Genomic DNA, 27,370 nt, shown 5'->3' with positions numbered 1-27,370 from the left:
TACATCAAGGAACTAGTAGTTTAATAATAACATATAAACTACATATTAACAAGGTACTTTTTAAGTATTTTAAGAGGCCAGTCAAATCGTCTTAATACCTTTATTTGATCCTAAATTTGTGTAATCCGAGTTTGCTCCATTCCAGAAGTTGTGGAACTTTTTTTGCTATTTTTAAGTTTTTTTCTTGTAGTTCAAAAACGGTACGTCCGACGGAAAATTTGATCTAGTCACGATAACAAATTACATCTGAGGATCCGAAAGATACCCTTATATGAATTCGTAGTCAAAGATTGTAAACACGGCCGCCACTTTGAATTTCTTCTAAAATCCGATTTTGTTTTCACCAGAGTCTGATCCACAACAAGCTTGCTGGTAGTGACATTGTAATTGATGGTGGGTTCCTTCTACATCACGGCGGTTTTGCACACGCCCGGAGACGTAGTTCTGCAAATAGCTTCTTGTCTGATCTTTTACCGTAAAAGTTGTACTTGCTTGCCATAGAGTCAGACAATGCAACTTTCATAACTCTAGATACTTTATTATTAACGCCCTGTCCACCAAGGCTCTTGAAGTAGGCTACCTGTAAATATTTCTTATTACAAAAACATTCACAAACTTAACTATACTGCAGATCATAAACAGTGATCGGAATAGGTAGTGCCATTTCGGGTGAATGACCTTAAATACTGTACATAACATGGATAAGACTTGAGATTCTCCAACTCGTATTTCTCACAAAAAAAAAAATTCAAAACTCAAAACTAAAAAAAATGTCATTATAAATACATCATTCATTTAAAATTACTTTCGTTTAACAGTTATAATTAACAATGATATAATTATAAAATAAAACACGATACATCAACATCATTGACATTTTTATGCCTTACTTTCTTTGAAATTATAGTAACAAAGCATAATTTTTTCAATATTTTAGTAGTAGTATATTTTCTACTGTCAATCAATTTATTTTGACGTCTAATATCCATTTATATGTATAAAATGACCTTTGCACCTCTACTGATGTCAGGACTGCAAATTTATAAAACGAAACATCACCAGATGTGGTTTCTTTTGAAATAATTTCTCTGAACTCTCTTATAGTAGGTATCTAAATCCGGATTTCGAGATATGGCCGCTTTAAGTTTGCTTTCTACGGGAAAACTAGTAGACTAGAGAGTTATTTATTTATTTATTTATTTATTGACATATTACGTTCCTGTACACGAGTTAAAACCACCTCGATTATATTAACATTTTTTATGAATAAAATATAAATCTCCTTTAGGGTGTACGGACGGCGTTAATGAAACAACAGCTCCGATGAAGATTTTGATTTATTCTGATCTAATTAGGCAGGTTACACGATTATATATGCAATGCTTACGTACTAATTATATACTACACCACACGCCTCACCAAAAAAGGAAAAAAAAGAAAAATGCAATTTTGTTTTTCTTTTTTTTTTTTTTTTTACAAATTAAAACAAACTTTCATATTACATGCTAGGGTGAATACAACTTTGTACGGTTTTTATGAACCGACACTTCTTTATCCTTAACCTTTATTATTACATTTGGGTCAGATTCTCTTACAACTACGAATGGCCCTTTATACAGCGGGTCCAACTTATTACTAAGCGCTTCATTTTTAATTAAAATCAGATCGTCTGCTTTATAACTTACAGGGTTAATATAATGGTCGTATTGCGTTTTTCGCACCGATTTCCCTTGAATTAAATTACATTTTGCATCATATTGACATTTTTGTAATCTGTATTTTAATTCAAAGGCATAGTCATTAAAGTTATACATAGGATCCAATGAATTACAAAGATTACTCGGAATATTACATTGTCTGCCAAATACAAGCTCGTATGGAGTATATTTTGTTTGTGAATGAACAGTCGTATTGTAAGCAAAACACCAGTAGGGTAACCATGCACTCCAATTTCTAGTTTCATTGTTAGTTTGAATACGCAAATAAGATGTTAAATGTTTATGATTATTTTCTAAGGATCCTATGGTTTGATGATGGTAAGATGTTGACTTTAGATGAGTTATGTTTAAAAGTTTGCATACCTCTTGCATTGTAGAGGATAAAAATTCGTTGCCCCGGTCAGTTATTATTTCTCGAGGGATACCGTATCTTAGAATAAAATTATTAACAAAAGCTGTCGCTACCGAGATAGTGTCCTTAGATGTAAGCGGATACGCCTCGACGTACTTGGTCAAGTCGCACTAAAGCGTTAATATATATGTATAATTATTACTATCCTTAACTAAGGGGCCCACTATATCTAAAAATAACCTATCAAACGCAAAGTTACCTGTGGTTGTTATGACCATCGGCTCCTTTGTATTTGCAAAGTATTTCTGACGTTGACATTTGTCACATCTTTTGACGAACTCTGCCACGTCTTTGTCTAATCCTGGCCAAAAATAACGTTGTCGAATATTATTTAACATACGTCTGACTCCCGCATGACCGCTAGTCGGGAGCATGTGGTAGTCATTCAATATCACGCGTTGTGTATCGCGGTTGTCAATTCGAGTGGTGCCTTTTAATATGCGCAATAAGGGTCCGGACCATTGCGTCATATTATTTATTATTTTAGCTAGCTCTTTAATTAAAGTCATGTTCTCATTATTTCTAAAAATGTATAAACAGTCGACTGATTTATTATTACAAAACTCGCTCAGTTCCCTCGCAAAGACAACTCGTGCGCGATGCGATCGGGTTACCGGCTTAACATAAACAATACTCTTATTTTTATCAAATGCATAATTATTATATAGCTCGTCACCGTTGTGACTTATATTTCTCCACTCGTTCTCGTTTAAAAATCGTAACTCAGTATAGCTTTTAGGAGGTTTAAGTACTTCTACGACTCTAGGGTGATCAGTCCTATTATCTGAAGTCCTATCAACCTGGGAATTACTTTCCTGCTCCATTTGTTTTCTTCGCGCTCGCGTTAAAACTGAAATATAATTCTCGCTCATCTTTTTTAAGTCGTCACTGGTTAAAGTTATACGTGACAATGCGTCCGCGGCAATATTGTCTGTACCCTTTACATACCGTACAATAAAGTTATATTCTTCAAGAAGTAACCTAAACTTCATTAATCTGCTGTGGGGTTGGTCATATTAAATAAATATACAAGTGGTCTGTGGTCGGTTTCCACTATAAACTGTCGTCCATAGAGATAAGGTCGAAAATATTTGATAGACCATGTTATTGCGAGAAGTTCTTTATCTACGGTGGGATAATTACGCTCAGCTTTATTTAAACTACGGCTCGGGTGCCCGTTTCCGTTACAAAGAAGGGATCCTATTGCTATTCCAGATGCGTCGGTTTTTAGAATAAATTTGTTCTCTTCACTAAAGTCTGGGTATTGAAGTACTGGGGGTGTTGCTAATGATTCCTTAAGGGAAAGGAATGACTTTTTACATTCTTCATCCCATTTGAAGGTTACGTTTTTACGTGTTAAATTATTTAAAGGAACGCATGTCGCAGCAAAATTAGGAATAAATTTTCTATAATAATTTGCAAAAGCTACGAACCTCTTTACATCGTCCGTATTTTGTGGCTCCGGGTATTTCTGTAAAACTTTAACCGTTTTCCGGGTCCGGTTTAATGCCGCCCGCCGAAACTATATGACCTAAATACAAAATTTCCTTCTTTAGAAATTCACACTTATTCGGATTTAATTTCAAATTAAATTTACGTAGCCGACTAAAAATTTCCATGAGATGTTTATTGTGCATCTCCAAATTTCTTCCGAAACAAACGAGGTCATCCATATAAATTAAGCATTTCTCATAATTAAGGCCAGACATGGCTATGGTCATGGCTCTTGAGAAATAGCTAGTACTGACCTTGAGGCCCATCGGGAGCCTTGTCATGGAATACTGGCCTGAAGGTGCCTGAAAGGCCGTATAAGGTCTACTTTTTTCATCTAAGCTAAGCTGGAAAAATCCTTGATGTAAATCCAAATGACTGAAATACATTGAGCCGGACAAAGAGTCTAATATATCGTTAATATTGGGAAGAGGGAATTTATCATCTACTATCCGATCATTTAATTTACGAAAATCTATTACAAACCGCCATCGTTTGTTACCTTCTGAATCTGGTTGTTTGGGCACTAATAGTACGGGACTAGACCACTCGCTATGTGTTGGTTCGATAATTTTCTCTCGTAGCATTTTTTGTACTTGGCTTTCTAGTTCTGATTTTTGAGAATGTGGTAACCTATACTGCTTTACATAAACAGGGGTCGCATCAGGTTTTAAATAAATATTTTGTGGGTCTAATTTAGAGGGAGCTAAGGTGTCGCCAGGTATATAAAAAATGTCAGAATATTTTGCGCAAATATTCTGAATTGAAGTTCTTTCCTCTTTATTTAAGTGCGATAATTCCAAAAGTGAAAACATGCTACGCACCCTATCTCCGGTAACCTTTACACCTTCAAATGCACATAATTCATATTGCCTAATACTTTTTACCTCTGGTCTAAAATAGTTAAGATGTACTTCTGTATCCCTTGTATTCAGTAATTGAATTGGTATCCTGCCTGCCTTGGGTGTACATAGTCCTCCTGCCAAGAAAACGCCATTACAGAGTTCATTTGGAATAACCATACAATCTTCAATAAATTCCGTGTTTATAAAAAATATTTTTTCACATCGCGGCGGTATAGTTAAGTAGTTATTCGTATCTAATAATTCTAATTGCAGGGGTACCGTTAATTTTCCTATTTTATCTATGTCTAAGGAAAACTTATTACGCTCGTAGTCTATTATAGCGTTATATCTACGTAAAAAGTCTCGTCCTAATATGCCACTGGGACCGCAAGGTAAGTCTCGAAGAACGTGGAATTTATGACGCAGGCGGTGTCCATGTAAAGTAAAGTCTATATAAACAAAACCTTCTGTATAACGATCTCCGCCGATACCGATTATAGAAACGACTTCGTTTTGGATTGGAAGATTTAGTCGTACAACTGTTTCGTATTTCACGGCCGATATGGCGGCGCCCGTGTCTGCTAATAGTTGGAATGTGTCTTCTCCGATTACTACTTCTAGCGCGCTGTCATATTTGTATGCATATATCGATTTAGGGACGAAAAAAATCGTAACTCGGGTTTTCAGATGTATTTTGAGTTTCCCGATTGTCATTATTAGATGTCGAAGGTTGGGTTTCCTGCTCCTCTGCTACATATATGTTTGGCTGCCTACTATACCCCCGGTTAAATGAGTAACCGGATCTGCCTCTATAGAATCCTCGGCTCGGATTACTTAACCCGCGACCAATATTATTCTGAGCGTACGTACCTCGCAAGGCCCGGTTCTTGTCGTACGAATACCGCATGTCCATATTGCTGGTCATTCCCCTACGCGGGCTGTAAAAACCACGGCCTGCGCGTGGGTGGTACGATTGACCTGGAAAACCTCTTTGATTGACGAAGATTGAAGGCTCGTCGATACCTCTTGTGGACGATATCTCCTCGTCCTTTGCGGCCTGAATTGCGTCGTTTAATGTTGGAAGGTTCCTAGCTGAGAGTATGAGCCCTAAGTTTGGGTTCCGCAACCCATCGGTGAACCTTTTTATTGCCAACTTTTCGTTGACGGTTTTCAGTACCTTATACGCATTTTGATCACCGTCAGCTTGAGAAACCGTTAAATCGACAAATAATTGCTCAATTTTTGTACCAAATTCATCAATAGAAAGTGAATGCTGCTTTGCTTCCATCAAATTACTGTGTATAGCTGTGCTTGACTTTTTGGTCAGGAAATTATTTTTAAGGTCTGAAATAAGCGATTCGCAATTTGTGTATGATTGTGCCATTCGCAATTTAGCACTTTCGGATAACCGTGTTTTAAGTACGAAATTAACTAACTTAGAAATACTGTCCTGATCTAACATTGATTTGTATAATTCGATAGAATCAATTAGCTTTTTTGTAATATCTTCCTCTCCCGTCATTACAGGTAAGAGGTGGACCGCAGTTTTGAGGTCGAATTTCTCCATGGTGTTTGACTTTAAAATGTGACTGCTCGTACAAAAATATTGAATTTTATTATACAACGTGTCCCAAAACTCAACGATAAGCCGGCACCAGAGGATGGAGCTGCTTATGATTAGTCGAGAAAAAATAAGGAAAAAAATATATCTCAATTATTTTAGAAATTACAGAAAAAAAATGAAATTCATCGAAAATCGACATCCCTAATGGTATTTTTAACGACCATGTCACAAATATTCAAATATTACTGTTTTTTTTTTTTTGTTTTTGGAAACTTAAGTAGCCCTGCTATCTAACACAGTTCTTAAAAATACCATAATACATGTAGTTTTTACACAAAAAATAATCAAAATTCATTTTGTCCCTACAATTTTGAAAGATTTTTTCTTACAGTCCACTTTCAATCATCATGGTGTAAAAAAATAGTATCGACACCACTATGGCAATTATTTTCAAAAGTTGACGCAACTAACCAAGATTCCAAAATGGTATAATACTTTAGGAAACCTAGTCACAAAAAAAAACAACGAATTTTTAAACAAGAATCGACATTATTTAATGTTGGCGGTAATCACTTTTACTGTACCCAAAAAAGGATTTTTGTTGTTGAAAAATGTTGAATAAATGCAAAGAAATGGTACAATTTTTTTCCTTTTTTTTAAATTCATTTACTACATTATTAATACTACAGTAAATGTTCAAATTGCCTGCCACCGGCATTAATACAGACATGACATCGCCTTAGAAATGATCGTTTTATCCGTCGTGCATATCTTCTACCATTGATATGATCCGCAGCTTGTGTGATTTTTTGGCGAAGCTCGTCCAATGTTGCTATGGGTTGTTAGTAGAAGCCAAGAGTTGTTAGTATGAGAGCCACATCAATTAATACGGAACGGTGCACAGCGAACAAAGGATCAGAGTGTACTGACTTGAAAATTGTATTAACTACCCACATTTTCCATAGAAATTTTAAAACTTGCAACAACAACCCTTTTCAAAAGTGATTAATATCAACATTTAAAAATGTCGGTTCTTGTTTAAAAATTCGTTGTTTTTTGTTGTGACTAGGTTTCCCAAAGTATTATACCATTTTGGAATCTTGGTTAGTTGCGTCAACTTTTGAAAATAATTGCCATAGTGGTGTCGATACTATTTTTTTACACCATGGTGATTGAAAGTGGACTGTAAGAAACAATCTTTCAAAATTGTAGGGACAAAATGAATTTTGATTATTTTTTGTGTAAAAACTACATGTATTTTGGTATTTTTAAGAACTGTGTTAGATAGCAGGGCTACTGAAGTTTCCAAAAACAAAATAAAAAACAGTAATATTTGAATATTTGTAGACATGGTCGTTAAAAATACCATTAGGGATGTCGATTTTCAATGAATTTCATTTTTTTTTCTGTAATTTCTAAAATAATTGAGATATATTTTTTTCCTTATTTTTTCTCGACTAATCATAAGCAGCTCCATCCTCTGGTGCCGGCTTATCGTTGAGTTTTGGGACACGTTGTATATATTTTCAATTTTACTCCGTAATTCGTTAATAGCTTCTACTGTATTACTAGTTCTGCACACCAGCTGAAAGTTATGACTCAAAATATAAGAAGTTTGAAGCACAATTTCGATGATCTACAGGTACTACTGACGCGAATAGACATTAATATTGACGTCATTATATTATCTGAATGTTGGCTAAGCGACGATACTTGTTTGCCTTCGTTACCTAACTATAAAACTTTTTCTACAAACCGTATTCTAAATCAAAATGACGGTGTGGTGGTCTATGTAAGGACTGACATATCGTCTAAAACAACCGAACCTGATTCAATCCAAGACGCAAACTGCCTTGTCACAACAATCGGTAAAAAATTTGCTATTATTTCTGTTTATCGGCCTCCATCTTTTAGACAAACTGATAACTTTATTAAGTCTCTTGATTCCTTATTGCAGAAACTAAAACAATACCAGAACATCATTCTTATAGGTGACATTAACATAAATATAATTGAAAATACACAAGACAATAGATCGACCGACTATCTGGATATGCTGGCGTCACACGGACTGTTACCTTCTCATAAACTCCCCACTAGAGGTTGTAACTGCCTGGACCATTGTATGATTAAAACAAAATTAAAAAATACTACAATAGTCTGCGATTCCTCCACTACTGATCACTCGTTAGTCATGATATCACTTTCCAAACCACATGTACATCAATCGCATATACCAAAAACACATAAAAAAGTTGATTACGCATCGGCAATAGCAGAATTGGATCTAGTTAACTGGGCTACAATGTTGAGCGGAACGGACGTTAATATTGTTACTACTGTGTTTCTGCACCTCGTCAACAGCACTCTACTAAAACATACTACATTAATTAAAATGTCTCACAGGAAACGCAATGTGAAGCCTTGGATAACACCAGGTATTGTCCGCTGTTTAAGGAATCGGGATAAACTCCACCAACGACTCAAAAAGGATCCAGATAATAGTATTATTAGAATAACTTACAAAAGGTACAGAAACACATGCAACCGTATGCTACAAAACCTAAAACGAGCATATCAGAGATCTTTAATAAGGGAACACAGTAGAAATGTAAAAAAACAGTGGGCTATAATCAAAAATATTTGCAATTTTAATAGGACTGATAGTAATGAGGCGCATCTTTTGACGTTGAAATCCTCACCACAGGAATCTCTAAATCATATCAATAGTTACTTTACCAATATTGGCAAAGAGTTAGCGACTAATATTATAACTGGCACTCGGCTATCTGAGTCTAATCGAGTTGAGACTATGCCTGCATATAATACTCCGTTAAGTTCAATGGCGCTATTGCCAACTGATGAGCTAGAAGTAAAGGCCACAATTTTATCCCTGAAAAATACTCACTCTTCTGGATGGGACGGAATATCTTCTTACTTTCTAAAACTGGCACTTAATAGTCTTGCCCTTCCTATAACAATTATATGCAACCTTTGCTTTAAGACAGGCAACTTTCCAAAGGCCTTGAAAAAGTCAATAGTTGTACCTATTTTTAAGTCTGGAGGCAGAGACAGCGTCGAAAACTACAGGCCTATTTCACTATTACCCACAATAGCTAAAATTTTGGAAAAAATCATTAACAAAAGATTAAAAAATTACCTTGAAAATAATGATCTATTGAGTTCTAACCAACATGGCTTCAGAGAGCGTAAGTCGACTGCTGATGCAGCACAACAACTAACGTCATTTCTTGTGGACAAGCTTGACAGAAATAAAAAGGCAACTGGCATATTTCTAGACTTGAAAAAAGCCTTCGACACTGTCTCTGTCCCACTACTTATTAAAAAGTTAGAAAATAAAGGAATACGTGGTTTACCGTTGCAACTTTTCCAGGACTACTTGACCGACCGGACTCAGGCAGTAAGAGTGGGAGACAGATATAGTACAGAAGAACCTATTAATTATGGTGTGCCTCAGGGCAGTGTCCTTGGGCCAACCCTTTTTCTCGTGTATATAGACGATCTCTGTAGACTTAAACTCACCAACGCACAAATAATAACCTTTGCTGATGATACTGTGATAGTATTTTACGGAGAATCTTGGTCAGAAGTTAATAATATTGCTCAAAAGGGTTTCGATTTAGTCACACAATGGCTAACTCAAAATTTACTTACGCTTAACTTAACTAAAACTAAGCTCATCAATTTCAGTATAAGAGATAAATATCGACCTGCAGAGGATACGATATCCATCAAGGCTCATGTAGACTGTGATAGGAATAGAATCTGTGACTGCCATGTGATTACTGAGACTACATCAATAAGATATCTAGGCTTACAAGTAGATAAAAACCTTCGCTGGCAAGAACATATTAACAGTCTTACCAACAGAGTTCGGAAAATGATCTACGTTTTCAAATCGTTAAGACATGTGTGTGACCAGAGACTCTTAATCTCAATTTATTATGCACTGTGCCAGTCCGTCATATGTTATTGCATCAATATTTGGGGAGGTGCAGCTAAAACGACCATGCTTAAGCTAGAGAGATCACAAAGGGCGGTATTAAAAGTCATGTTATTTAAAAACTTTCTTTACCCAACCACATCTATTTACAATGACTCCTGTGTTCTAACAGTAAGGCAATTGTTTATTAAACATCTCCTTCTGACGCAACACAAAAATCAACCAGCTTTTTCAGCATCACGAAGAAGACATGACATTGTATACGTGGTTCCTAAATGCAAAACTAAGTTCGCTAAGAGATTCATAACTGTTCTAGGTCCAACTATTTACAACAAAGTAAACAAAAAGATAAATTTACGACAACTTACAAGATATCCCTGTAAATTGATGTTGGAAAAATACATGAAATCACTGAACTATGAAAACACGGAACAACTAATTACTAAGTAAATGGCCAGGCACACATACACACACAAAACACTCACTCAAACACACACACACACACATACACACACATACAACCACATGAATACATAAAACAAACTGATACACTACCAACCCTACACATACTCACCTAGTTAAATAATCGGAAGAGTCAATAGCAAATAATAGCGTAATTATTGGTTAATAGTATAATTTATCCTTAATAAGTTGATCGGCTTGCTTTGCATATACTACTTGTTTACTAGTTATACGCACTGCCGTGCCGCGTTGCAGCGGAGGGTCGTATGTTAGCGCTAGTCCTTAGTGACATGCGTCCTTTTGCGTTGGTGCGACTGTCGCGAACTAATTAGTTGTCTGCTACTTCCAACAGTTTTATTTCTTTTATGTTTAACTTTAACTTACCCTCATATCTAACGATAAGAAAAGTCATGTTATATTAATATTAAATAGTTATAATAATTACACATTAATGTAAACAACGACAAGGGGAATCCTGATCCACCGTGATACAGTTTTTACTAGTACGGGGATCAGATGACGCTTACTCAATGTTTCATTGCATTTACCTTAAAACTTGTTTATAAATTATTTACAATGGTAAGTTCACCTTGTATCATTTATTACTTGTAAGCAGTTGTGAGCTATCATGTAGCTAAATAAAGTTATTTTATTTTTTATTATTTTTTTATTTTTTGTATCCGGGCTAACATCTCCTTTCAAAATATTAATGTCTATCACCTTGCAACATGTTAAAAACGTATCATATAACTCATTAGCTGTAATTAGCTTTTCTTTTAACTTTTCTCTTGTTCTTCTTTCAAGGCTTAATTTAAAAAGATTTTGCTTAAATTGGTTTAATTCATCATATAAATCTATAAGTTGTTGAAGCATTGCAAATTTACTCAAAGAATATGATACGCTTCATATTCATTATACGTATAATAGTTAATCTAAGGCATAAAATTAACTCTACTAACTTACATTTTAAACACTGAACTTCACTTCACTTTCTTTGCACTCAGTACCCGCGTGGCACCTACGTCGTAGAGGGCACTGGGTCTATATTGAAGAAAAAAAAAAACCATTCCGTTACACTTCCTCCGTCGGTTCGCTCTTCCTTCCCCGTCCAAATGATCGCCTGAAGGCCACGTGACCGTTAATTTCCCTTCGGACTATCTTCTTATATGGCATCTCAAGTATATTTTATACAGTCCGTATATAAAAATCAAGCCAATGATGATAAGTATGGTCAGCAGGATAATATTTGTATTGCTGATATGGAATGCCAAATCCTTCACTGTGGCATTTGCCTCGTTGCTGCCTCCCGACGCTGTCTGGGCGATAATTACCTCCTATGGTTTAGATGTACCTGACCCCATCTTAACAACACTAGCGTGGCGTCATTATTAACGAATTTACACCATCTACGCCTCAAAACCTGTATACGTGCTCCATTGTAATTGTTCGATTTATAACAAAACACTGTTTTTGATTTCAACTATAGTTCATATAGTATTAGTCGATTTAGTCCTCACATCTTAATTCAACCTTGCACTCGCGGAACGATACCGCTGCCTTAAAAGGCAGGGTCGCCATGTACGGACGGCGTTAATGAAACAACAGCTCCGATGAAGATTATGATTTATTCTGATCTAATTAGGCAGGTTACACGATTATATATGCAATGCTTACGTACTAATTATATACTACACCACAAGGGTTTTTAAGCATTTGTTTAGCCTTTTTAATCGAAAATGCATCTGAAGTTTTTAATCGTGACAAGACCGTATCTATTTCATTAAAGTACTTTAAGTAGTAAGACACTGCAGCGAGCCAGGTACCCCACCTAGTAATTACTGGCTTAGGAGGTAATGGCAAATTTGGATAAATTTCCTTTAACAGTTGCACTCTACTAGGAGACTTTAAAAATACTTTTATCAAATTAGCGATCAGGGTGTCTACATCCGGATATTGACATCTTATTTGGTCTGCCATCCGATGCAGAGCATGAGCTAAGCATGTAATATGTTTCATTTTCGGTAAAACACTTTTTAAAATTCGCCCCGACTTCAATATATACGCAACGCTATCAGTACATAATAGAAGCACATTATCGAGTTAATTTTCAAAGGATTAACCCCAAATATTTTTTAAGCAGTCGGTAACAAACTTAGCAATAGTCTCCCCATTCTTTACTGCTAGCACTTTACATGCCACTGAATAAGTTTTTGAGGAAACAGTTGCATCCAAAGGCTTCACCAAGAAATGGACCACATATCTGCCTAAAAAGTCTGTCGTTTCATCAATCGATATCCATTTTTTTTATTTGCTACTTCACTGTGTATAGCATATATTCTGGGATGATAAAACTTATCCTATAGGTCCGCGGTTCTTTAAAACATTTTTTACTAAACACAAACTTTTACATTTTCATATCAAATCCCGGGGTTAAAAACTATATCCATACTAAACTTACGCACCGAAGTCCCGCGAAATGGCACTACCAATTCCGATCACTGATCATAAAATAACGGGTTGGTATTTCTCTGAAATCGTATAAAAACCAATTTGTCTGTGTACAATTCGTTGAGTGTCAATTTTTTGTACTATTTGGTACCTGTTGTAAACGGTATAGCGGGAGGATTGAGTCAAACACACGTATCGATAGTATCGTAGCTATTTAATGACTGCCCGGCGCGGGCGCAGCCGCGCGTTATATCTACGTTTACTACATTCCCTCCACCTTAACCTAAAAATACTTCTTAAAGTCTACAATGTTTTTGTTCCGCTTCAAATATCCTTCCCGGTAAGGTTCCCTCTCTGCCGGGATATCGACAACTGCCTGGTCGGCGACGGAACCGCCCGTTGCACCGGGTGATGCGCTCGTTGCAACGGGTGGTGCGCCCGTGGCAAGGCTCTCGTGGCAGTCCGACCACAAGAACGCATCAGTGCCGTCGTTAGGTTCGGCCGGTGATGGCGGTGCTGGCGCAGGCTTGCTCTGGCCAGGTACCGCTGCTGCAGATTCTGGCTCGACTGCACTGAGCGTGCGACAGCGCTGACCTGCGTGCTTGGGTGGTACTTGCTCGTCAAAAATGATGACGGGTGTTGCGTCCTCCTCCGGCTCTCTAATGCTTGAATTAGTCGGCTGCTTCTCCAGATCATCCGCTGTACACTCCCTCCCCCTATATTTGAGGAGTTGATTGGCATGTTTTTTTTCTAATTTACCAGAGTTCGAAATTCTTACTAAAAATAATGTCCGGCCTATCTTCTTCACAATAACACCACGTACCCAGAATGTCTTTTTATTTACTACACTTTGCACTAACACTGACTCTTCTAATTCGAATTCTACATGACGGTTACCAGAGTAGTATTCACGCTGCAAACACTGTTTTTCTTTGACTACTTTATCGAGTGTTGGGTCGGAAGGCGATAAGACGGCAGGTTTGAGCAAATCCAGGCTACACCTTAGTTTACGTCCGAATAACACCTCCGCGGGAGATCTGTTAGTCGTACTATGAATAGAATTCCGGTAACGCAACAAGAAATCCTGCAATTTAATATTTATATTTTTAGGGCTAGTCCCTGACATAATTATAGCTCTAATCGATTTTTTTATTATTTTTACATAGCTCTCCGCTTGACCATTGCTGGCCGCGTTATAAGCCGGCGCAGTAATCAGTTCGATTTTATTACGCGAGCAAAATTCTTTAAATTCCGATGACACAAAGGACGTGCCATTGTCCGAGACAATCGTATTAAATAGCCCAAACCGCGCCATCACTTCGCAAAGCTTATCAATGACCACCCGCGAACCATAACCGGAAGTAACATTAAAGCATTCGACCCACTTCGAGTACGCGTCTACGATAACTAAAAACACCATATTATTGAGTGGGCCTAAAAAATCCACGTGAACTCGTTGCCATGCAGCAGCTGGGTAAGGCCAGGGCACCAGAGGGACGCGTGGTGGGGCGGCGCGGAGTGTATTGCATACGCTGCACGATGCCACATAGCGCTCAATGTCACCTGACAGACCGGCCCACCACAGCCGCTCTCGCGCTTCTGACTTCATTTTATTCACGCCGAAATGACCTTTATGTAATTCACTTAAAATTTGCTTATGCAAACCAACAGGAATAATAATTTTATGACCCCTCATTAAGCAATCTTGCTCGACCGATAAGTCGTGCCTACAACTATAATATGGTTTTATTAAAGGGTCACTGACCTTATTCGGCCAGCCACTTTGTACGTACCCCATTACTAATGAAAGAATAGCATCATTGCGAGACTCTCGGCTTATATCGTTTATCGTGAAGTACTGCTCACCTTCACACACGAAATTTATATATGTCGCCTTATCTATAGGGCTATTGTTCTCACGACGGGTTTCAATAATCGCTCGGCTCAAATAGTCCGCGGAGTTATGAGCGCTAGAAACATATTCAATTTTAAAATTGTAAGCGGACAGAAATATCGCGTAACGTTGTAACCGGTTCGCAGTGATTTCAGGGACCCCTTTATCCGGGTTAAAAATTGACAGTAAAGGTTTATGGTCCGTTCTAAGGATGAAGGGTTCCGCACGACCGAATAAGTATTGGTGGAACTTTCGTACAGCAAAAACTATACTTGTGGCTTCTTTTTGCAATTGGCTATATTTTTTCTCCGCCGAAGTAAGTGAACGCGATATAAAAGCCACTGGTCTTTCTATTTGGCCTTCCAGTTGTGATAAAATTCCTCCCAGGCCTGTAGGTGACGCATCAACTGTCAAAATTAATTTCGCCTCAGGGTTGAAATGAGCTAAGGTATTTTCAGATGTCAATGCGTTTTTAATAGCAATAATCGCATTGTGATGTTCCTCTGTCCACTCCCACGTAACTTCTTTTTTAACAACTTATGCAATGGGCTTAGAATTGAAGACGCGTTCTTTATGAAACCCCTATAATAGTTAACCATACCTAAGAATGATTGTAACTCTGAACAGTTAGTTGGAACTTTAGCTTCTAATATTGATTTAACTTTTTCAGGAGATTTATGGATTCCATGGCGGTCTATGACGAACCCTAAGTAGGAAACAGTTTCTTGAAATAAGGTACATTTCCCTTTCTGTAAAACTAACCCCGCTTCTTCTAGTCTACGGAACACCTTATGTAATAATTTTAAATTTTCCTCTTTACTTTTACTAACGACTAAAATGTCATCTAAAAATAATAATACGCCGTCAAGACCGGACAGGAGTGTCTCCATTGACCTTTGAAACGTCGCTGGCGCACTGGACAATCCAAAGACTAAACGTGTATATTTAAACAAACCTTTATGCGTATTTATGCAAGTTAACATTTGTGAAGACTCACTTAATCGAAATTGATTATATGCTTGCGAGAGATCCAGTTTTGAAAAATATTTCGCGCCGTGCAATTTACTAAATAATTCATCTACTCTTGGTAGTGGATATTTTTCTACTATTAAATGCTTGTTTAAAGTAGCCGAGTAATCTGCACAAAGTCTTATGGAGTTATCGTGTTTCAAAACTGGTACTATCGGACTGGCATACTCTGATGATTTTACTGGCACCAGAATACCTAACCCGACCAGACGATCGATTTCTTTACCTACCCGCTCGCGGAGGGCGAACGGTATCGGCCTAGCTTTGCGAAAAATGGGTTGCGTGTCTGGTTTTACAGCTAAATTTATTGTAATATATTTACAACACCCTAAGTTATCAGAAAATAAGTTAGGATAAGGTGACGTTATTTCCTCTAGAATATCTTCACATTTATTGATCGAGGCGACTTGTAAATTAAAACGGCAAATAAAATCCCTACCAAGTAATGGGGGCCCACCGTTTCGCACTACAAAAACATCAATGTTATGGCATTGTGATCGGTATGTAATCGGCAAAGTTAGGACCCCAAGGATTGTAAGCGGGCTTCCATTGTAAACATGCAAAATGGTGGCGCTCGGTTTTAAGGCAAGTTGTGAAAAATGCCGCTTATAGACTTGGTCAGAGATGACCGTTACAGCCGAGCCGGTGTCAATTTCAAAATCCAATTTTATCTCATTGACTAAAACAGATTCCCGCATAGGTTCGCCCCGATATGTGCGGATATTGCAAATAAGTTTATGCTTACCGTCATCATCATAAATGTCGCAATCCTCGCCGTCCGCGCAACACTCGATAAAATGTTGTCCACCGACGTTTTTTGAGGGGCACATCCTTTTCAGGTGCCCTTTTTTACCGCACTGCTTACATTTATAACGCGTAAATTTACACGTTTCAATTTGATGATTCGTGTAACCACAGGCCGCGCAGCTAGCCGCTCCTGTTGCCGCTGATGGGCGCGCGCCGGACGCTTGCTGCCGCGCCTCCGCTGCCGCCCCGCGCTTAGGTGCCGGTGTCGCTTGTACCTTAAACACCTGTAAGGGCTCCTGGCCCGAAGCATCTGCTTGTGAAGCCTGCGAAGAAGTTTGCTGCGAGCCAGTACGGGCACAACGAATGTTCTCGGCTATATCTAACGCTGCGCTCAGCGTCAGCTCGTCCATCTTCCTCGTGAATAACTTATCTCTCTCAGGCCCTGGTGCCATTCCTAAAACGAACCGATCCCGTAAAGCTTCATCCAAAGTGGTCGCAGTAAACCCGCAGTATGCTGCCAAACTACGCACGCGAGCGGCCCACTCTGTTAGTTTCTCGCCTGGACGTTGTGTAGCACTGTGGAACCTAAATCTCTCTGCAAATCCACATTTCTTGGGCTTGAAATGGCTGTCCAAAAGTTCAATCACTGTATTGTACGGTAATTCGCCAACTACGGAGGGTAAAGCTAAATCACGCACGAGTCTATAGGTCGATTCCGCTAAGTTGCTTAAAAGAATTGCCCGCCGCTTATTCTTTTTGTCGTCCTCCCCGATATCGTTTGCTAGGAACCATTGTTCCAGTCTATCTTTATAAAGTGACCACTCTTGAACTTCGTGGTTAAAAACTGTTAATGAACCAACTGCTAATTTGGCCATTATTTAAACACGCGTTTTACTAATTCGCACTGTCGTCGCCACTGTTGTAAACGGTATAGCGGGAGGATTGAGTCAAACACACGTATCGATAGTATCGTAGCTATTTAATGACTGCCCGGCGCGGGCGCAGCCGCGCGTTATATCTACGTTTACTACAGTACCTGACATCGAAAAATTTGTACTTAACTTAAAATCTCTAAATATTGAAAATAAAGTGGTCAGCCATTCTGACGTCAGGTTGATAGGACCAAGTCCAGTTCCCCCTAGTTGTAGGGGTTATATCGATAGAATCCAACTTTTGACAAAGATTTAGTACCTAATTTGTACCTTTCATAATTATTCTTCTTATTGGGCATTTTCCACAATTAATAAAAATAAATTTAAAGAATAATACTTTCAAAGTGTTAGGGTTAGCGTTCTTCATGACAATCATGACTATTCCAAATTTCAAATCGATAGCTTAGGTAGTTCTCGAGATATTTATCAATGTGACGGACGGACGGACGGACGGACAGACAGAGTGGCACCATAAGGGTTCCTTTAGTACTTTTATGGTAAGGAACCCTAAAAAGGTACTAAAACTTGGAGTAACATTCGTTATAAATATATGGTCCTGTCATCCTGACACTCGCTAAGAAACACATAGGTATTAAAACTTGGGTATTAAATTAAAAAGCGGCCAAGTGCGAGTCGGACTCGCCCATGAAGGATTCCATACCATTTATAACGTATTAAAAAAAACTACTTACTAGATCTGGTTCAAACCAATTTTCGGTGGAAGTTTGCATGGTAATGTATATCATATATTTTTTTTAGATTTTTCATTCTGGTATTTTAGAAGTTACGGGGGGGGGGGACACACTTTTTACCACTTTGGAAGTGTCTCTCGCGCAAACTATTCAGTTTAGAAAAAAATGATATTAGAAACCTCAATATCATTTTTAAAGACCTATCCATAGATACCCCACACGTATGGGTTTGATGAAAAAAGATTTTTTGAGTTTCAGTTCTAAGTATGGGGAACCCCCAAAATTTATTGTTTTTTTTTCTATTTTTGTGATAACATCATAATGCGGTTCATAGAATACATCTACTTACCAAGTTTGAACAGTATAGCTTTTATAGTTTCGGAAAAAAGTGGCTGTGACAGAATCGGACAGACAGACGGACATGACGAATCTATAAGGGTTCCGTTTTTTGCCATTTGGCTACGGAACCCTAAAAACGTACTAGTTTGTACTTCATAAATAGTAGATTCGGCAGTTATGACTCCTGCTTCCTAAAAACACGGGACTAGCCGGGCCCACACAGCGACCATAAGCACGAGGCAATATCCTCGCGCGTATGCTCGCTCTGTGTGGACTAGTGTTTTCGGAACCGGTATTCTTTTTGAGAACCGGGAATTTCGGTACTTTTGTATTACGGAACCGGGATTTCCCGGTTTTTTCGGTATTTTCGGTTCTTGCTAGTTTTTGTCATAGAAAACAAGGGTTATGCTTCAAAAGTAAACTAAAATTCTGTATTCAAGTAACTTTAATTCGATTTTTTTTCTTCTATTTTCTGTTCTCATACCTAGTAGTAGGTAATTATATATAAATCAGACTATAATTAATCATAGTGTTATGTTATTGTTAGGTACTAAAGTAAGTATTTACTGTCAATTAAAGGGTAAAAATAAGGCAGTCATCTTAGATTCCTTAACATTTAGAATTATCTTAAACATTTTTAAAGAAAACAAAATTAAACTATTTTCTATTCTCATACCTAGTAGTAAGTAATTATATATAAATCAGACTATTGTCAATCACAGTGTTATTCTTAGGATCTTAAGTATTTACTGTCAATAAAATGGTCAAAATAAGGTAGTCATTTTAAATTCCTTAAACATTTAGAATTATCTTAAACATTTTTCAAAAGCAACAAAATTAAACTATTTTCTATTCTCATACCTAGTAGTAAGTTATTATATATAAATCAGACTATAATCAATCACAGTGTTTTTGTTAGGTTCTTAAGTAAGTGTTAACTGTCAATAAAATGGTAAAAATTAGCCAGTCACCTGAGATTCCTTAAATATTTATAAATATCTTAAACATTTTTCAAAGAAAACAAAATTAAACTTTTTTACAAAAAAATATTTAAAAACAATATCTCTTTCCGAGTACCTACCTATTCATAAAATATGGCGTAACCAAAGTTTAGCTTTTTAAGAGCTTTTAGCTCTCTCTTCTCTATAATAGGACCTTAAAAACAACAGTGCATCTAGAGTATCTAGTGCATTTCGCGCGTTATTTATTTTAACGCTGAATTATTCACGTTAGTTTTGAATGTTTGAATCGTAGAAAGTGTGGAAAATTAAAGTAAGAGTAAATAAGTAAATAGTAGTATGAATCGCTTAATAAAAATAAAATTCCCGAAAGTACCGAAAGAACCGGGAATCAAATTTGGTTTCCCGGTTCCATTTTACTGACAAAAGAACCGGGAATTCCCGGTACTTTCGAGACCGGGATTTCCCGGTTCTGAACCCTAGTGTGGACCCGGCTACTTACGACGTTACGAGGCTATGCCGGTTATTATACCTATTCGGTACGCTTGTAGTTTCGATGATACTATCGCATTGACAAACTTAAAACTTACCACGTTAGCATGGTTTTCTTGTGACGTTAATAATTTTTCCATAATTTCCAACTCCTCCGAAGTTTTGATGGGAAATTTGAACTCTGGTTTTAAATCCAATCTTGTATGTTTTTCTCGCAAAATCGAGATGATTATATCATTCTGGGCTTTTATGTGGGTCAGTAGTGACACTAGTGACACCACGGTATCTTGCAAACCTGAAAGACAGTTATGTTAATGTAATAATGTATTAATTCAATTCAATTCAAATATACTTTATTCATGTAGGCCTAGCAACAAGCACTTATGAATAGTAAGACAGTATTACATATAATTATCTTAATCTAATTATCAGAGCAATTTATTGATGTTGTAAATATTATTCCATATATAATACTAATGAATATAATTCATAGATCAAATTTAATACTAAAACTTTCACAAAATATAGTCATACAAAAAAAAATGTATAAAAAATACTAGTCTAGATTGTTTCTAGAATAAATTCTAAATGTCAAACAAATATAATAAAAACAACAAAGGAAATACATGCATTGGAATATCCATTTCATCATCATTATTCAATTATTTTTGATGATTTATTAGTGATGGGTCGCAGGTAAGATACCGAATGTATGTATGTATGTATGTATAAATAATATAGCGGCAAAGTATTAACGTTCTACCAGCCGTGAACAACAAGCGTGTCTTAACCTTTTTGACGCCAATGATGGATATACATCATTATACGCGTCGCAGCGACGCGTCGCTGAGCTCGACTTCATGTCGCTGGCTTCGTGTAGCCGCGTTCGAATGCTATTTCATAGAAATACATAGAAACCAGTCAGTGACGCGGCGACATGAAGTCGAGATCAGCGACGCGTAGTTGTGTTTCAACTTGTACCTTTACCTACCTTTTAATCCTTGACCGCACGATGGCGTTGCTGGCACGTCGCTGCCGAGATTCGGTGGTTGTTCTTTTCGCGACCAAGGACTACGTATGCGTGAAACCGGAGTGAGCCGCCCCTCGCCGTCTTCTGTTAAATCTGACAAGTCAAAAATATTAACAATACAAAACTTTTCCGGTACCTACCTATCAATAAATAAAGATGAATATACGTCATTTCTAAAAATCGTCCTAGTAGCTGGTTTGATAGTGCACAACCCCAAGTAGACAGACTGGGCAGACTTTTGAACCAGCTAAGAATCAACGATGCCAAGTTTCAGCGCATAGTCACAAAGTGCAAGGTTCCCATACAACGGCGTGCAATATCAAACCAGCTATAGCTGTTTACTCTGTAGAAATGAACATAGGAATGAACACCACACACATATTACACATACATGAACATGAAAATCAAACCACCGCAGATGGTTAAACATTGATATCTTACCTTGCAGGACACTGTTTGTCAAGACAGGAAGCCCGTCAACTACATTCAGCAATGAGAGGGTTTCTGTTGGCAAAAAACATTAACATAATATGTATTATATTTATTTTCTATGAGTATTAATAATACAATGCCCGCTTAGACCGACTTACCCAGTCCAAAATAAAAAAAACCGGTCAAGTGAGAGTTCGTTTAACTCGCGCACCGAGGGTTCCGTACAAACTTTCAATTATCTCATGTAAAAATACAAAAGACTTAATGACCAGAAGTATACTAAGTATAATTGTGTACAGCGTCATCTATCGGCAAATTCGCTAACTAATTTGCGGGACCTGTGTACATATGTTGTTTTTTTTCTTTATCATTCGAACCGATTTCAATTTTTTTTGTTTTATTTGAAAAAAAGGTGTTTTTTGTGTAATCTCATACGAATTTCAAGTATAATTAACACCAGCAAAGGAGGTTAAATTGCAAATTTAATTTCGAAAGGTTTTTTGATAGTGACAAAAAAGTTTTCAAGATATAGGCATGATTATATTTTTTCTGCCCTCTGGGCGGAAAAATAGTATGCGCACCACGGGAGGAAACATAGGACATTCCATCCCGCGTGTTTGCCACCCTCGCCTTCGGCTCAGGTGACAATTTGTTTTACATTTCCCTTCATTAATGATTATTTTTCACTATGAAAAAATTAATCAAAATTTTTTTTGAAATGTACATTTAAGATCTTTGAAACGATACCCCACTAGACCTAGTAATTTGAAATTTTGTCCTCTCTTCATATGGGGCATTTTTCATATTGAATAAAAATAAAATAGAAAAATAACACTTTCAATGTGTTTGGGTTAGCATTATTGATGACTATAATATTCCAAATCGATAGCGATGTGACAAACAGACAGACAGACGGACGGACGGACGGACAGAGTTGCACCAAAGGGTTCCTTTTGTACCTTTTTGGTACGACACCCTAAAAAATAAATCACCTGTGGTTATGTCGCCGCGAAATAAACTACCCGTCCCTTTGTAATTAATACAGTTAGAATAAGATGGGTAGTCTATCTAGCGGCGACATACTCTCGCGCCAATCATGTGCTAGGCTTACTGGTAAGAATAATATTCTATTAGGTATGTATTAATTATGATTTACTTACTTTCTGGTGTTGAAGGAGCTTCCCGGGAATCTCGGGTAATGTTTGGCTGAGCCTGACGGGTATCTGTACAAACCATAACATATTATTTTTGAGAGTTCTTTGTAATATCATACTTCTATATAAAAAAAAAAAAACTACACAAAATATATCTATTTACTCTTGATATTAAAGGGTCCATACCAGAAAAGGAAAAACCTTCCATCTGTCTCTCCATGCCAAAACAGTGTTCTAACAAAAAGATAAATTTTACTAGAAGAAACACTTAATGGATATAACAGAGTAAGCAGTAAGCAGCTAGCTATATATATTGACCAAAATAAGTTTTTGTCAAAAATTTCATTTTTAGGGTTCCGTAGCCAAATGGCAAAAAACGGAACCCTTATAGATTCGTCAGGTCCGTCTGTGTGTCCGATTATGTCACAGCCACTTTTTTCCGAAACTATAAGAGCTATACTGTTCAAACTTGATAAGTAGATGTATTCTATGAACCGCATTATAGTATTTTATGCAACAGTTGTATAAGAAGGGTCAAAAAAGGCGAGTGGCGTGAGTTACAATGTGAGCCGGAGCCGAAGGCGTAGGCGAACATTGTAAAGGAATACGCCACGAGCATTTTTTGACCTACTTATACAACGTTGCATACAATATTTTTCCTACGAGTCAACAAAAATAAATCTTAATTTAGGTAAACAAATTACAGCAAAAGTATATAGCCAAGACGCGCGAGCATACCTTGTTACGCGCCCGGCCCGCGCCGGGCCGCGGCCGGCCGGTCGGCGACACCTCCTCGTAACTCATGAGGCCCTGGTACTTGCTACTTGCTAAATTAATTTTTTGGACAGTTTTTTCTCAATTTTGGCCACCGTAGCCTACGGAGACTAACAAGCAACGCTAAGCGGTCTTCGTAGTCTATGGGTGTTGCTATATTACGGGTGTCACATGCGTGTTTCTGACTTATGAAGTAATTATTTTTACTATGCAACCAAATGAATATTTTGTAAGTTGGCATCAATGCACTTAGTTTAAAACTGTATTCGTTTTGGTTTTGTTAGGTTGGTAGCCTTTAATCGCAGTAACATTATAGCTTATAAAAGCACAAGAGCTTTTATGAGGAATAGACAATATAGACTTTTCTTGAAATCTTTTATATATGTTCTTATATTCGTGTTAATGAATGCATAAATGACAGATAACAGTAGAGGAGTAGGAAAAGATGTTTACACAAAAATAGAAAAAAAAAACAATAAATTTTGGGGGTTCCCCATACTTAGAACTGTGATAACAGATACATTGAAAATAATATTTAATTTGTATGAAAAAGAGAAAATCTGAAGATTTCATAATTTTTTAAAGTTGCTGAACAAATGTTGATCAGTTTGAGGAGTTACAATAATATGGTTTAATTATTTTCTAATGTTATAGGAAGCACCTGATATATCATATATTATATTTGCATGAGAACCATGGGACAAAAATACATTAAATAAACTGGCTGAAAGTTGTTTGATTATGAGAAAGCAGCAACATAAAATGGCAGTTATGAAGTAAATTCTGACACTTTGCACACCTATGAAGTTGCTAAACTGAATATTGACAATATAAACCTTAGAAAAAAATGCTACTCTTACTATTCTGACACATGCAACAAGTATCTACAGCATCATAATTGTTCAATGTGGCGGGACTTAATTCATAAATAATAATGGCCCGTTGGCTATAACCTCAACTTACCTCTATAGTAAGCAGCAGCAGCTGTGTTTTTCAAGATTTTTTTCTTAATTGGTGGTGGCGTTATGTGACCGTCATCTTCATCGCTTGTGGAAATATATCTGTTATTTCTTTTCCGCTTAAAATTTGGTTCTTCTTCTGCTTCAGTCTGTAAGTCTGATGTCTCCTTGACCAGTTTCAGTTTTCTTTTGGCTTTATCTATATCGTCTTTACATGCAAATAAAATAAAAAATACACACAACATGCAAAAATAATAAATGAACACAACATAATGCATCCCTCAGTCAATTAAAACAAGGTTATTGGTAAATATGTAGGATGGAGTAGGAACAGGGTAGTAAGTGGTTAGTAGTACAGTCAATTATCCATTTACCTGGACACTACAGAAGTCATGTTAATACAGACACAATGCAAGGTAAAATTATCCCAAAAATGCTGCTACTTGTCTCAGCAATAGGTTTATGAAAATGACCATAAGCTGTCCATCCATATTAATATTATAAGTGTGAAAGCAACTCTATCTTTCTGTCTCTTTGTCTGTGTATCGCTAAACTAATCGAAAATATTTTTTTTACCCGGTAATAAGTTTTACCCGGAACTTCACTAAATTATTGCTATACTGTTTGTAATTAAGATTACTGCTGAATATGTAAACTTACAAGATACTATAACAAATCCGAATAAATCCATAACACTGCTGTGACAATGACATTACCTACAGTAACGTAACATATTTTACTCAATATACCAACAAGAATACTACCTATATGTAGGTGTGTTGGTTTTTGTCCGGCACTAGTTTTCGTCCACTTGACGAAATTTGAATATAAACGTACTTTGCTGCACAAATTTGTACGTACCTATTGCAATCATTAATGTCAAAACAATATATCAATCTATTTACATAAAATTATATGTCGCAAATAGAAAATTAAAAATCAATTACATTAATTGATAATCTGTACGGAAATTAACGCAATGACTCTACATATTTTATCTTCGAAAAACTGAACTATCACAGAAAACGGAAACTTCCACCAACATTATTAAGCTCTCGGTAAATCAAGAAATATTGCATCCAGATACCATACCTCTAAGTACGTGACTTACCATAGCAAAATCCACGTGGTTCTTAAAATAAATATATACGTACCAGTCTCACAAAAAACTCTTTGGATGAAGTATCGTTTCCATTTCTCATCCGGTGTTTTGGTATCCGCCAACACCTTTTCAAAAGCTTTAGATCCCTTGACGGGTGGCCAAAATACCTCCCGACGCCTTGGCGTAATCCACTGATTCTTTACAATGGATATTGATCCGCCGTCTTGATCACTGAATTGTATCACTGAGTATGTACTCATCACTGAGTATGTGTTTATCATGTGATAAAACTAAAATATACCTTTACAGTACATATGGGGCTACTTTATAGCACTAGTGCGAGAAGTAGCATATTACGTTACTGTGTCGAACATTTAAAGGGCCATATGTACTGTAAAACGTTGTACGATACATGTGCGAATAGGTAATTCGCAACTCGTGTCGATTTAAAACACTCCCTTCGGTCGTGTTTTAATTTATCGCCACTCGTTTCGAATTTCCTATTTTTCGCACTTGTATCGTAATGTACTATTAAGAGTCTCGAATTGCACAGCACCCACGGACGCGATACAACACAACACAACAGACCGGGCAAACGGAAAAGGAGGGAAACGATACATGACACATGACACTTCAATCAAAATGTCAGAATTTCGTTCCGTTCCAACTTCTGATGTTTCTAAAAATAACAATTTTAAGCTTGTTTTGGTGTTATTAATTATAAAATCTATAAAAAAAATACTGTATAACAACTTTAGAGTTACCGAAACAAACGGAAATGTTTTTTTTATTTTATAAATATTTTACAATACAAGATTGACAAATTGGTATCAAGAAACGAAACGCGTTATTTTGTCGATTACATACGTCTTGATAGTAACCCCAAATAGACGTCAATAGAACGTCAATTTTGTGACTAAAATGGTACGTCCTACTAACAGAGACCCCAAATAGATGTAAATTTCTATAAGAAGTTACTACGCTAATATTAAGAATCACGTTTAGTGAAACAGGGCAATAGCCGCGAAAATCGACGTTCGTCAATTGCGGGCATTTTTCTCTGTCACTCTAATGACGTCTTAGTGAGAGTAAAAGAGAAAGATCCCCTCAATTTGCGAATTTCGTTTTTCGCGGTAGGCCTGCACGTCTTTGACTCGTTGTTCGAAAATTAATAACGTTGTTGTGACGCCGCTGCGGCGGGGCGTAGCGGCGCTGCAATCGCTGTTTCAACACGGCAGTGTTGCCAAGTCTCTTGTTTTTACAAAAGATTCCCCAATTACCATTATATTACAACCCCAATTAGACGTCAGTGACACGTCAATTTAATGACTTAAGAAGGTACGTCCTGATAGTGACCCCGTACAGACGTCAGTAGAACGGCAATTTTGTGACTAAAAAGGTACGTCCTTATAGTGACCCCAAATAGACGTCAGTGAAGCGTCCATTTTGTGACTAAGCTGGTATGTCCTGATAGTGACCCCAAATAAACGTCAATTTTAAAACAAAGAAAGTACGTCGTATTAGTGACCCCAAATAGACGTCAGTAAAACGTCAAATTTGTGACTAAAAAGGTACGTCCTGATAGTGATCCCAAATAGACGTCTGTGAAGCGTAATTTTTGTGACAAAAAAGTACGTCCTGATAGCGACCCCAAATAGACGTCAGTAAAACGTCAATGTTGTAACTAAAAAGGTACGTCCCGATAGTGACCCCAAATAGACGTCAGTGGAACGTCAATTTTGTGTCAAAGAAACTACGTCCTGATAGTGACCCCAAATAGACGTACGTCAAACGTCAATTTTGTGATAAAAAAAGTACGTCCTGATAGTGTCCCCAAATAGACGTCAGTAAAACATCAAATCTGTGACTAAAAAGGTACGTCCTGATAGTGACCCCAAATAGACGTCAGTAAAACGTCAAATTTGTGACTA

At 37.1% G+C, this 27,370-nt stretch overlaps 3 protein-coding genes across 4 annotated transcripts; all 3 read right to left on the bottom strand.

Annotated features, from left to right (window-relative positions):
- On the bottom strand, nt 1-26,861 carry LOC133533990 (uncharacterized). Its single transcript, XM_061873079.1, has 6 exons — nt 25,492-26,861; nt 24,342-24,545; nt 22,611-22,673; nt 21,460-21,522; nt 20,087-21,111; nt 1-580 (listed from the first exon to the last, which is right to left on the bottom strand). Exons 1-5 carry the CDS (start codon nt 25,718-25,720, stop codon nt 20,972-20,974), a joined length of 699 nt encoding a protein of 232 aa, XP_061729063.1. The 5' UTR covers nt 25,721-26,861; the 3' UTR covers nt 1-580; nt 20,087-20,971.
- On the bottom strand, nt 5,115-6,033 carry LOC133533966 (uncharacterized). Its single transcript, XM_061873056.1, has one exon. It carries the CDS (start codon nt 6,031-6,033, stop codon nt 5,119-5,121), a length of 915 nt encoding a protein of 304 aa, XP_061729040.1. The 3' UTR covers nt 5,115-5,118.
- LOC133533981 (uncharacterized) lies at nt 13,100-17,602 on the bottom strand. Of its 2 annotated transcripts, none has more exons than XM_061873071.1 (2): nt 16,573-17,602; nt 13,100-13,826 (listed from the first exon to the last, which is right to left on the bottom strand). In XM_061873071.1, exons 1-2 carry the CDS (start codon nt 17,447-17,449, stop codon nt 13,813-13,815), a joined length of 891 nt encoding a protein of 296 aa, XP_061729055.1. In that variant the 5' UTR covers nt 17,450-17,602; the 3' UTR covers nt 13,100-13,812. The 2 variants fall into 2 exon arrangements, with proteins under 2 accessions (XP_061729055.1, XP_061729056.1); XM_061873072.1 differs by having other exon boundaries at nt 13,100-13,817.
- Nucleotides 26,862-27,370: the final 509 nt, after the last annotated feature.

Source organism: Cydia pomonella, unplaced genomic scaffold (genome assembly GCF_033807575.1).
Source record: "Cydia pomonella isolate Wapato2018A unplaced genomic scaffold, ilCydPomo1 PGA_scaffold_30, whole genome shotgun sequence".
NCBI classification, from domain to species: Eukaryota; Metazoa; Arthropoda; class Insecta; order Lepidoptera; family Tortricidae; genus Cydia; species Cydia pomonella.
The sequence above is the reverse complement of the archived record's forward strand: the minus strand, read 5'-3'. Positions and strand labels throughout refer to the sequence as shown.